At 54.4% G+C, this 12,779-nt stretch overlaps 1 protein-coding gene across 1 annotated transcript in view; it reads left to right on the top strand.

Annotated features, from left to right (window-relative positions):
- The first annotated feature begins 1,189 nt into the window (after positions 1 to 1,189).
- FERMT3 (fermitin family member 3) overlaps positions 1,190 to 12,779 on the top strand; it is a 19,516-nt gene continuing 7,926 nt past the window's right edge. The window contains exons 1-6 of the mRNA XM_025355186.1: positions 1,190 to 1,324; positions 1,860 to 2,033; positions 5,091 to 5,324; positions 5,533 to 5,652; positions 5,756 to 5,924; positions 6,124 to 6,226. Coding sequence (XP_025210971.1) covers positions 1,874 to 2,033; positions 5,091 to 5,324; positions 5,533 to 5,652; positions 5,756 to 5,924; positions 6,124 to 6,226 — 786 coding nt within the window. The 5' untranslated portion in view covers positions 1,190 to 1,324; positions 1,860 to 1,873. The remainder of the gene's footprint in view (positions 1,325 to 1,859; positions 2,034 to 5,090; positions 5,325 to 5,532; positions 5,653 to 5,755; positions 5,925 to 6,123; positions 6,227 to 12,779) is intronic.

Raw genomic sequence — 12,779 nt, 5'->3', positions numbered from 1 at the left:
GCCCACCTTGACCTCCCAAAGTGCTGGGATTACAAGCGTGAGTCACCGCCCCCGGCCTGGGTGATGGTTACAATGCACGTCTCTCACCTGAGAATTTAGGGTTCTAAGCTTTAATTACACTTTTCCATGGTTGCAAAAAGCTGCGTTTTCTAAAGCTGTCTTCCTGGACTGGGGAGGCCTCTGGGGCAGGAGTAAAACTTCCTCATTTGCTCCAAGAGTGCTGCTTTTTGGGCTAGGAAGGCTCTGAGACTAGCAGCTGGCTGGACTTCCTGCTGCTAGTTTCATCAGCTTGCTTTTCCCCTGGGAATCCCCAGCAGGCCTCCCCCTTCCTCATCTGGGTGACGCCGTTTAGGCAGCCTCCCCCATCAGCAGGACTCTGCCGCCCCCAGGCTTGCCCACCCTCTGTGCTCCGATCCCCAGTGTATTCACTGGAAAGGCCACTGTTGTGCGCACAGCTGGTGGCGGATATGCCTTGCTCTACTGAAGCCCACATCCTAGGACATGTGATGAGCAGGAGGGTATAGACCACCAGAGACCCCTAAGGTGACACCTAAGCAGGGACTTGATGGGAGTGAGCCTTGTGGGGACTCAGGGAGGCACGTCCAAGTGGAGCACAGTGGAGGTGTGTTTGGAGCTGGGGGACCTGAGGGCCTGGGAGGTTGTGAATGTTCAGGTCCAAGTTCTGTTCACTCATTCGCCTAGCAGGTCTGAGTTCATGAGTTTGAAAGTAGCCCTATGCGGAGCTAGGAAAAACTGCAAAATGGACTTGTTTCCCTCTGGGGCCTTGAGGGATCTTTGGTTGATAGGGACAGCCAGACTGGAGCCGATTTGACCTGTGAGTCCCAAATAACCTGGATACACTCTGTCAACTCCTGAGCTCTCCCTCCGGCAGCCCAGTGATGTTTCAAAGCCCAAGGTCCCCACCTCATGTGACAGGCTGGGGATGGGAGACGCTTCCACAAAGGCGGACCCAGCCCTGAACACAAACAGTCGGGGGACTTGTTAAGTTTGCACTGAGCTTCCCTCCAAATGAGGCAGGGGGCGTTTTTGACGGTGTTGAGTCGCTCAGCCGGCTCTCCCTAGCTTCCTGTGCTCTCTGGGGACAAAGGTAGGGGCCCCTGGAACCCTCTGCGGGCTGGCAGCGTGCTTCCTGCACCCAGCGCCAGCCCGCCCTGGGGAGGGGCTGAGCCCGCCCTGCTCGTGATAAGGCACAGGCAAGGGCTCCCCTGAAGGAAGCTCCAAAGAGAAAGGAGGGCAGGAAGCCCACAGCCCTCAGGGGTGTAGCCTGAGGCCCACCTGCAGCCCCCAGCCCTTGCCAGGAAAGGTAAGCTCGGGCCTCACTGGGACCACGGGCCCTTCTCTTCCTTATCCTCCTGCAGCCTCTGCCCAGCCTGCCTCTCGCCATGCGGCAGCCTGAACTTTCCACCTCCCCCGGGAGGCTTTGGCTGGTTTGTGATGTTGGCATTGAGTTGTGGGCCAGGATCAGAATTATTTCCTGGCCTGGGTACAAAGCCATGGCCAGAGTGGGCAGCTGCCCCTGAGGGTCTGGGGGTGAGCTGTGGGCTGGCATCGAGCAGGGTGGTCCTGAGTGAGCCCCTTCTTACCCGGCCTCAGTCTGCCTGTCTGTAGGATGGGAGCGGGTTGGACTAAATGGTCTCTGAGGGCCCTCGCAGCTCAAGCGCCAGCGCTGGTGAGATGGTCTGAGGGTACCATGGGCATACTGGCCTGGGGGCTCGCTCCTGCCCTCCTTCATGAACGGCTTTCCCCTGGGTGTGTCCAGGGCACCACAGAACTCTTCTGCCCAAACCCAGGAGCCTACCGGGGCCTGCCCACCTTGCCTCCTTCCCCACTCTCTGTAGCAGCAGCCGCAGCCATGGCGGGGATGAAGACAGCCTCCGGGGACTACATCGACTCATCATGGGAGCTGCGGGTGTTTGTGGGAGAGGAGGACCCGGAGGCCGAGTCGGTCACCCTGCGGGTCACTGGGGAGTCGCACATCGGCGGGGTGCTCCTGAAGATTGTGGAGCAGATCAGTGAGTGTCCCGCCGCCCGCCTGCTGAACTCAGTACCACGGGTGGCCGCCACGGGTGTCTCCGGGCACTTCCGGGCCATCCCTGCTGCTCAGCTCGCGATAATGGTGTCACGGTGACTCAGGCATTAGCTTAATCATTTGGTTCCAAAAAAGACATTTCCCCAACTTCCTCTCCCTCCTACCCTCTTCCCTCCCTCCCTCCTGCTCCAGCTGGTCTGCTAAAGATCAGACCCAGCCACGATCCCCCATTCAGCCACCAACAGGAGCGGAAGGAGTGGTCTGGCCTGGGCCAAGGCCAAAGTCACATTGCTGAGGTCTGAGGGGGTCTAGGTGACCTAAGGGCCTGCCCCCACACTCCCTACGCTTGGCGGAAGTTCTCAGCAGACTGGTGACAGGCCCAGCCTGGGTGGGAAGGCCCTGCCCCCACAGGAAGTTACAGCAGAGCAGCCTGTGGCATCAGTCATGGAGGGCCACAGGGCCAGTGACACAGGGGCTCCTCATCTTCCTTCCATGCCAGCAGTGGGGGCTACCCCTTCCTGAGAGGGCAGCAGGAATACCCCGATAGGCAGAGCCGGAAGGCAGGCCCACCACAGTCCCGGCCAAGAGCCTGGGCCTGGGCTGCCAGTGGGAGGGGGGTGGGTGATGGCGGGGAGGCTTCCTCAGACCCTGCCAGGCTACCACATGCAGCCCAGGAGGAGGTCAGTCCAACTATGGAGAGGATAGGGCCCAGAGTAGCCCAGCCACAAGGCTGAGGCTGCAAGGGGAGCTGCCAGGGGCAGGGCCTGGAGCAGCTGTGAGAGTAGAAGTGAGGAACAGAGACAGGGCGGTGAAGATCTGGGTGGCCCCAAGGCATGGCATGAGGGTAACGCAGGAGGCCTTAACCTGGAGTCAGACAGACTCCGCTGCGCTACCCGCTGCTGGGCACCCCAGGGCAAGTCCCTTTAGCTCTTTGTTCCCTGTAGTAGGGATACTGTCACTCCTAAGCACATCAGCTCTATCTACTGAGGCTCAGCCTGGCCACCCCGGGCCAGTCCCTGGCCTCCTGGAGCAGCGGGTGAGACGGACCCGTGGAGGCTGCGTGCCGGCTGCCACACAGAGGGAGCTATTATGGGGGCCTGGGGCTCGAGGAGGGGGCTGCTCCGAGCCTAGGATGGGGATAACCCCAGGAGAAGTCCTGGGAGTTGGCCTCAGCAGGGAGGAGCAAGGTGGTGGCTGTGGGACTCGGAGGGCTGTGAATTAGGGCTCTCGGCCAGCGAGGATGCCGGAGTGTGACCAGAAATGAGGCTGGATGGTGCCTGGCCAGCTCTGCACGGCCCTGAAGGCCTCCAGAAGGGATCTAGACTTTCTTCTGGAGGGGAAGGTGGCCACCGAAGGGTTCTCAGCAGGAGGCTGTCCTGCTAAGGTCAGCAGCAAGGCGAAGGGCTGGAGGCTGTGGGGCCCTGAGGAGGCTGTGGTCCTGGTTAGAGACACTAGGGCCTCCTAAGGCCGGGCAGGGAGGACGGAAAGGAGGGTGGATTTTGGAGGTGGGATTGGCATTGATCACATGTGGTGGCTAGAAGAGAAAGGGAGGATGCCTGGGCCTCTGGCATGAGTCCGCATCCCCCAACCCTGAGAGGTGGCGTAGGGGGCTGGAGAGGAGAGGGTGCCTCTGTGCACAGCGAGTCTGAGCTGAGCACCAAAAGCCAGGACCAGGAGTCGTGGTGCTTACAGTCCCAGTGTCAGTCACTTGGCCAGGGGAACAAAGGGTTCTGGAAGGGAGGAAGGCGGTGGACAGTCCCCTCAGCCAGCAGCACATGGGTTTCTGGCTGGGGGCCCAGGGTGGGTCTGGGCTGAGGGCCACGCATGGGGCTGTGGCAGAAAGTGGCAACTGAAGCCACAGAATAGGGAGACCCAGTAAGGGGACATGGCCAAGGCAGGAGAAGACGGTCCCAGGCCGAACCTGGGGAAAGGACAAGGTAAAGGGCAGGTCAGGAAAGGGGCCAGAGAGGACAGGAGAAGAGCAAGGAGCCAAGAGAAGGGGAGGCAGTGGCACCAAGCCAGGGCCCCGCTGGGGCACCCAAGAGGGAAGGGCCCAGCCTGGGAGGGGAGGCACAGGAGGACGGGCACTTCTCTTGGTTTGGCAGCAGTGGTGATGCCTGGCGTGTGTAGCAGTGGAGTTAGGGGCTGGCTGAGGTGGGTGGGATGCAGTGGGAATCAGAAAACTCACTGGGAGGACTTGGGAGGAACTCAGGAAACGGCTTCACAAACTCTCAAGGGCCGTGCACCCAGAGCAGCTTTCCGGCAGCCTTTTTTCTACGCTTCCTCCTGCCTGTTCATGCTCCTGGAGGGAGGCCGCGGGGAGACCTGTGCCTTCCATTACTGTGTCTCCAGTTCCCAGCTGGCTGGCAAGGGACAGACGCACATCTCTACTTCAATGCCCACTCATGGATCGTCATGTGCATGCACGAGTTTGCCACAAACTCTGCACCTACCACATGGGAGGCATTGTTCCATGTCCCAGTTTGTAAGGTGGTTATTATATCTTACAGACAGGGAAACTGAGGCCCGGTGAGGTTAAGTGGCTTGTCCAAGGTCACACAGCTAATACCTATAAATATTGAGTGCCCACTGCTCCAGGCCAGGCACAGATCCAGGCCCTGAGGATATACAGCAGTGAGACGGATGTAGTCTGTGCCTCTGGGAGCTCCCCAGAATGCAAGACAGAGGCCATTAAACCGTAGATTATGGGAGGACAGAGGGGGCGTCATGTGGAGGGAGCCCAGTGGGCTGGAATGCAAGAGATGGGGTGCTAAGATTGGGGCACCCAGATTCTGGGTTGGAGAGCTCCCCTGGGAAGCGAAATACAAGCCAAGCCTAGAAGGCCCATCGGGGGGCTGCCTGCAGAGAGCCCTGCTGCTGTTACCATGGGGTAGACCCCAGGCCCACCCGGGCTGCCCCACTCTTGGCTTAGGCAGGGCAGGGGAATGGTCACCCCAGGCTTCTGAATCCTGGGGTTGTGCTGAGTGTTGGGGGCAGCAGGGAGGAAGGCTGGACCCGGATGTGCCCCCGTGTCCCACAGACCGCAAGCAGGACTGGTCAGACCACGCCATTTGGTGGGAACAGAAGAGGCAGTGGCTGCTGCAGACCCACTGGACACTGGACAAGTACGGGATCCTGGCCGACGCACGCCTCTTCTTCGGGCCCCAGCACCGGCCCGTCATCCTTCGGCTGCCCAACCGCCGTGCACTGCGCCTCCGCGCCAGCTTCTCCCAGCCCCTCTTCCAGGCCGTGGCTGCCATCTGCCGCCTCCTCAGTGAGTTGCCCGGCTGATTCCCCCTGGCCCACGAGGGTGATGCAAAGAGGCAGGTACCCCCGTTTCCAGGCCCAGCTCTGGTGATGCTGTCCTTGCTGTCTGGGTTGCCACCCTGCCTGCAGGGCTGTGACCCGCCCCAAGCGCCCATGGGCGAGGTGGGGAAGTTGCAGCAGGACCTTGTCCCTGCTGAGACCCCAGCTCCCCTCAGGCATCCGGCACCCCGAGGAGCTGTCCCTGCTCCGGGCTCCTGAGAAGAAGGAGAAGAAGAAGAAAGAGAAGGAGCCAGAGGAAGAACTCTATGACTTGAGCAAGGTCGTCCTGGCTGGGGGTGAGTGCAGGTAGGGGTGGGCCTGGGGGGATGGGGGAAGGGGCCGGCCTGTGAGTCCCAACCCTGGGGGACAGGCCTGGTTGACCCCCAACCTGTACTCCAGGCGTGGCGCCTGCAGTGTTCCGGGGAATGCCCGCTCACTTCTCGGACAGCGCCCAGACGGAGGCCTGCTACCACATGCTGAGCCGGCCCCAGCCGCCACCTGACCCCCTCCTGCTCCAGCGTCTGCCACGGCCCAGCTCCCTGTCAGACAAGACCCAGCTCCACAGCAGGTGGGCCCAGGAGCCACCCCCCTGTGTCGGGGTCCCCCACCCAGGATCCACCCCCTGTCCCATGTCTGTGCCCACCCCAAATCCACACTTCGTTTCCAGGCCTTTTCTGTGTATGTGCTTGTCCCCCTAGCCCAGACCCCCTCCCCACCCCAGGGCCGTACCTGGCACAGCCCTGACTGCTGCCTCTGCTGCGGCCCAGGTGGCTGGACTCGTCGCGGTGTCTCATGCAGCAGGGCATCAAGGCCGGGGACGTACTCTGGCTGCGCTTCAAGTACTACAGCTTCTTCGATTTGGATCCCAAGGTGGGCCGGGGCAGGGAGAAAGCAGGCCTCAAGTCCATGAGACATGGAGACCTAGGGCCTGGGGTATGGGCTCTGGGATGTTAGTGACTTGTAGTGGCCTGTCCTTCTGCTCGTTTGTCCATCCACACCTTTGTTTACTGACCCCACAAACACGCACTGAAACTCATCTACGCACCTCAGCATCGGGCCAGATCCTGGGTCCCGGGCAGATGCTGAAGCAGATGGAGACCAATAAGTCTCAGTGCCTGTTTCCCAGGGAGCCGTCAAGGAGGAAGCTAAGACCCACAGATCCTCGTAGACAGTGTGTAGACAGATCCCTGAGAAGTCTGGGGCTCAGGTGGGAGAGGCCCAGGCCTGGGAGCTCTGGGAAGGCTTCCTGGAGGGGGCAGCATTTGGGACTGCAGGACCTGGGGGTGGGTGAGGAAGGAAGCTTTGCAGGGTGGCCCCTCTGTGCCCTGTCCACTCTTCCTCCTTTCCTCCATTGGCAACCAACATGCTCCAAGCAAAATGCTCCATGCAAAGGGCTCCATGGAATGTGCTTCATGCGCATCTCAAAAACCTCCCAGAAGCCCACAGGTTGCTCTTTCTACCCATAGGCCCCGCCTCTCTGCCCCACTTCTCTGCAAAACATCGTAGTTGTTTGAACACTTGCGCCGCAGAATCCCACTTCTTGCTTCTGAGCTTCCTCTGGGTGCTGTTCGACTCCCTCTCACTCCTTGGCCACAGCTATTCGGTATCTTTTGTCACCATCCACACGTGAGAAGCGCATCTGCTGAGGTGGCCACGCCTCCAGGCTGTCTGTCCCCTGGCCATGTCCTACTTGCTTCTTACTTGACCACTTACTTGTGACATAGACACCACCCTGACCACTCCTCCGGAATAGCTTCCTCCTGAAGCCTCCTGTCCACTTGCTTGGGGGGTGGCCTCTCCCCAGGCCACTCTGCCAGGCTCTGTGACTCTCCCTCCTCCTCTCCACAGCCCCTCGGTGTTGGCGAGCCCCAGGCTCTGCCCAGGCTCCGCCCTGGGCCTCTGCTCTCTCCCCTCACTCTCTCAGTCATCTCCAGTCTTGTAGATTTCAATACCATCTCCACACTCTCTCCCAGTTGATATATCCAGCTCAGATGGCTCTCCCCTAAGCTTTATTTATTTATATATTTTTTTATTTTTATTTTTTGAGACAGAGTCTTGCTCTGTCGCCTGCCCAGACTGGAGGGCAGTAGTGTGATCCCAGCTAACTGCAGCCTGGACCTCCCAGGCTCATGTGATCCTTCAGCCTCGGCTCCTTGAGTAGCTTGGGAGGGACTACAGGCATGTACTATACCTGGCTATTTTTTTTTTTTTTTTTTTTGAGATGGAGTCTTGATCTGCTGCCCAGGCTAGAGTGCAGTGGCGTGATCTCGGCTCACTGCAACCTCCTCCTCCTGGGTTCAAGCAATTCTCCTGTCTCAGCCTCCTGAGTAGCTGGGATTACAGGTGGGCGCCCACCACCACGCCTGGCTAATGTTTGTATTTTTTTAGTAGAGATGGAGTTTCACCATATTGGTCAGGCTGGTCTCGAACTCCTGACCTCAGGTGATCCACCTGCCTCGGCCTCCCAAAGTTCTGGGGTTATAGGAGTGAGCCACTGCGCCCGGCCTATTTTTATTTTTATTTTTATTTATTTTTTTTTTTGAGACAGAGTCTCGCTCTGTTCCCCTGGCTGGAGTGCAGTGGCGCGATCTCGGCTCACTGCAAGCTCCGCCTCCTGGGTTCCTGCCATTCTCCTGCCTCAGCCTCCCAAGTAGCTGGGACTACAGGCGCCCGCCACTGCGCCCGGCTAATTTTTTTGTATTTTTAGTAGAGACGGGGTTTCACTGTGGTCTCGAACTCCTGACCTTGTGATCCGCCCGCCTCGGCCTCCCAAAGTGCTGGGATTACAGGCGTGAGCCACCGTGCCCGGCCTATTTTTATTTTTTTTTGAGACAGAGTTTTGCTCTTGTTGCCCAGGCTGGAGTGCAATCACGTGATCTCAGATCACCACAACCTCCACCTCCTGGGTTCAAGCGATTCTCCTGCCTCAGCCTCCCGAGTAGCTGGGGTTACAGGCGTGAGCCACTGCGTCCGGCAGGCTGTGCCTTTTTCTCTAGTGTTTTCCTCTCTATGACATATTTCCACCTCTTTGTTTTGCCATTTCACACATTATCTATTGACTTTGCGAGAAGGTTTCACCGTCTTACATTCTCTTCCCTGCCCACACAATACACACATTTCCTTGCATCTTTCTAAGTGAGTAGTATCTATAGTCTTTGGTTAAAACAATGTGATATGGCTGTAAATAGTAACATATATAAATAGTGTTCCTAGTTAAGCCACAGAGTAACTATGATTATTTTTTCCTTTTTTGCTCAAATGTTTTTGAAGTTCATAATTGCCTTTTTCTTTTCTTTTCTTTTGAGACAAGTTTTACTCTTGTTGCCCAGGCTGGAGTACAATGGCGCGATCTCAGCTCAGTGCAACCTCCGCCTCCTGGGTTCAGGCGATCTCCTGCTTCAGCCTCCCAAGTAGCTGGGATTGCAGGCACACGCCACCACGCCCCCCTAATTTTATTTATTTATTTATTTTTGTTGTTGAGGTGGAGTCTTGCTCTTGTTGCCCAGGATAGAATGCAATGGTGTGATCTTGGCTCACTGCAACCTCCGCCTCCCAGATTCAAGCAATTCTCCTGCCTCAGCCTCCCTAGTAGCTGGGATTACAGGAGCCCACCACCATGCCTGGCTAATTTTGTGTATTTTTAGTAGAGACGGGATTTCACCATGTTAGCCAGGCTGATCTTGAGCTCCTGACCTCAGGTGATCCACCCACCTCAACCTCCCAAAGTGCTGGGATTACAGGCGTGAGCCACCACACACGGCCGAAACTTTTCTTTTCTTTCTTATTTTTCGGTTCTTTTTCTTTCTGTGTTCTACTCTTTGGAGACCTCCTCAACTTACACTCTAAAACACCTATTGAATTTTTAATTTCTCTAACTATGTTTTTAAGTTCCAAGAGGTCTTGTTTTTTGAGTGTTCCTTTATAGGGCTTTTTGTTGTTGTTGTTGTTTTTTGAGAGGGAGTTTCATTCTTGTTGCCCAGGCTGGAGTGCAATGGCGTGATCTCGGCTTACCGCAACCTCCACCTCCTGGGTTTAAGTGATTCTCCTGCCTCAGCCTCCCACATAGCTGGGATTACAGATGCCTGCCGCCACCATGCCCAGCTAATTTATTTTTGCATTTTGAGTAGAGATGGGGTTTCACCGTGTTGGCCAAGCTGGTCTCGAACTCCTGACCTCAGGTGATCCCCCTGCTTTGGCATCCCATAGTGCTGGGATTACCGGCATAAGCCATCATGCCTGGCCATAGCGTTTTCTTTCTTTTTTTTTTTTTTGAGACAGAGTCTTGCTCTGTCGCCCAGGCTGGAGTGCAGTGGCACGATCTTGGCTCACTGCAAGCTCCTCCTCCCCTCCCGAGTTCACACCATTCTCCTGCCTCAGCCTCCAGAGCAGCTGGGACTACAGGCGCCCGCCACCACACCTGGCTAATTTTTTTGTCTTTCTAGTAGAGATGGGGTTTCACCATGTTCACCAGGATGGTCTCAATCTCCTGACCTCGTGATCTGCCCGCCTCAGCCTCCCAAAGTGCTGGGATTACAGGCATGAGCCACCGCGCCCGGCCACACTTTCTTTTTAAATGTAACATACATTTAGAAAAATGCACAAATCGGTGGCTCATGCCTGTAATCCCAGCACTTTGGGAGGCTGAGGCAGGAGGATCACGAGGTCAGGAGATTGAGACCATCCTGGCTAACACGGTGAAACCCCATCTCTACTAAAAATACAAAAAGTTAGCCGGGTATGGGGGTGGGCACCTGTAGTCCCAGCTACTTGGGAGGCTGAGGCAGGAGAATGGTGTGAACCTGGGAGGCGGAGCTTGCAGTGAGCCGAGATCGCGCCACTACACTCCAGCCTGGGTGACGAAGCGAGACTCTGTCTCAAAAAAAAAAAAAAGAAAAAAAAAGAAAAATGCACAAATATAATTTACGTATCAAGCAACAGAATTTTACTAGGCCCAGAAGCCCCCTTACACTCCTTCTAGGCAATAGTTCCCACAGGAAGTAACCACTAACTTTGCTTCTAACATCTTAGATTGGTTCTGTCTGTGAAATTTACATCATGGAGTCACACAGTCTGTACTCTTTTTGCACCTGGCTTCTTTCAGCATTATGTTTGTATGATTCATCCATATTGCATATATCATCATCTTAAATTCTCATCGTTGTATAACATTTCATTATGTCAAATGCCACAATTAATTTATCCATTTTACTGTCGATGGACATTGTACAATTTCCAGATTAGGGCTGTTATGAATAGAGATGCTATGAACATTTCAAGCTATGTATCTTGGCGAACATGTTTATACTCTGTGGTATAGGACATGCATGAGTTGAACTGTGGTAGATACCATTAAATAGCTTTTTGAAGTGCACCAGGCCAGGTGCGGCGCTCACGCCTGTAATCCCATAACTTTGGGAGTCTGAGGTGGGCAGATCACTTGAGGCCAGGAGTTTGAGACCAGCCTGGCCAACACAGTGAAACCCCGTCTCTACTAAAAATAGAAAAAATTAGGTGGGCTTGGTGGCACATGCCTGTAATCCCGGCTACTCAGGAGGCTGAGGCGTGAGAATCGCTTCTTCCTGGGAGCTGGAGACTGCAGTGAGCTGAGATCCTAAGATTAAGCCACTGTACTACAGCCTGGTGACAGAGTGAGACTCTGTCTCAAAACAAACAAACAACTAAGTGATTGTACCAATTTACACTCCCACCAAGAGTGGATGAGCGTTTCAGTTGCTCCACAACTCACCAGTGCTTGGTATTTTCTATTTTTCCATTGTAGCCATTCAGATAGGTATGTAATGGTATCTCATATAATTTTGTTTAAACAGTTTCATTGGCCGGGCGCGGTGGCTCACGCCTGTAATCACAGCACTTTGGGAGGCCGAGACGGGCGGATCACGAGGTCAGGAGATCGAGACCATCCTGACTAACATGGTGAAACCCCGTCTCTACTAAAAAAATACAAAAATTAGCCGGGCGCGGTGGCGGGCGCCTGTAGTCCCAGCTACTCNNAAAAAAAAAAAAAAAAAAAAAAAAAAAACAACAAAAAAAAACAGTTTCATTGAGGTAGAACGTACATACCATAAAAATCACCCACTGAAGGCTGGGCATGGTGGCTCACACCTGTAATCCCAGCACTTTGGGAGGCCGAGGTGGGCGGATCACCTGAGGTCAGGAGTTTGAGACCAGCCTGGCCAACATGGTGAAATCCCGTCTCTACTAAAAATACAAAAATTAGCCAGGCGTGGTGGTAAGCGCCTATAATCCCAGCTACTTGGGAGGCTGAGGCGGGAGAATTGCTTGAACCTAGAGAGTGGTGGTTGCAGTGAGCTGAGATCATGCCACTACACTCCAGCCATTGTAACCATTCAGCTTGATTATTTATTTATTTATTTATTTATTTTTGAGATGGAGTCTCACTCTGTTGCCCAGGCTGGAGTGCAATGGTGCAGTCTTGGCTCCCTACAACCTCCGCCTCCCAAGTTCAAGCAATTATTCTGCCTCAGCCTCCCGAGTAGCTGGGACTACAGGCATGTGCCACCACACCCGGCTAATTTTTGTATTTTTAGTACAGACCAGGTTTCACCGTTTTGGCCAGGCTGGTCTTGAACTCCTGACCTTGTGATCCACCCACATGAGCCACCATGCCTGGATCAGCTTATTTGTTAACAAACGTGTATGGTTGTGCAACCATCACCACAATCCAGTCTTAAAACATTTCCACTGCCCCAGACAAGCACTGACGGCACAATGCCCATTTGCAGTCATTCCTCCTCCCACACTAACCCCCAACCACCACTGATCTGCTTTCCATGTGGCTTTAATTTACATTTCCCTGATGACTAATAAAGTTGAGTCCCTTTTCATATGGCTATTAGCCATCTGGATATGCTGCTTTGTGAGGTTTCTGTTCGAATATTTTGACAATTGTCATATTGAGTCATTTGTCTTTTTCTTATTGATTTGTAGGAGTTCTTTATACATTCTGGATATGAGCACTTTGCCAGATAAATACATTGTGAATATATTTTCCCCCTCTGTGCTTTGCCTTTTAATTGTCTGAATGGTTTCTTTTGATAAACAGCAGCTCTTAATTTTAATAGAACCAAATTTATATTTTTATCTTTCTTTTTTTATTTTTAGAGATGGGGTCTCGCTCTGTCACCCAGACTAGAGTGCAGTGGTGCGATCATAGCTCACTGCAACCTTGAACTCCTGGGCTCAAGCAATCTTCCTGCCTTAGCTTTCTGAGTAGCTGGGACTACAGGCATGTGCCACAAGCCTGGCTAATTCTTTAAAAATTTTTTAGAGATGGAGTTTTGCTACGTTGCCGAGATTGGGTCTCAAGTGATCCTCCCGCTTTGGCTTCCTGAGAAGTTGGGATTTTTTTTTTTTTTTTTTTTTTTTTTTTTTTTTTTTTTTT

Source organism: Theropithecus gelada, chromosome 14 (genome assembly GCF_003255815.1).
Source record: "Theropithecus gelada isolate Dixy chromosome 14, Tgel_1.0, whole genome shotgun sequence".
NCBI classification, from domain to species: Eukaryota; Metazoa; Chordata; class Mammalia; order Primates; family Cercopithecidae; genus Theropithecus; species Theropithecus gelada.
Note: the sequence above shows the minus strand (reverse complement) of the source record. Positions and strands in the feature narration are given on the sequence as shown.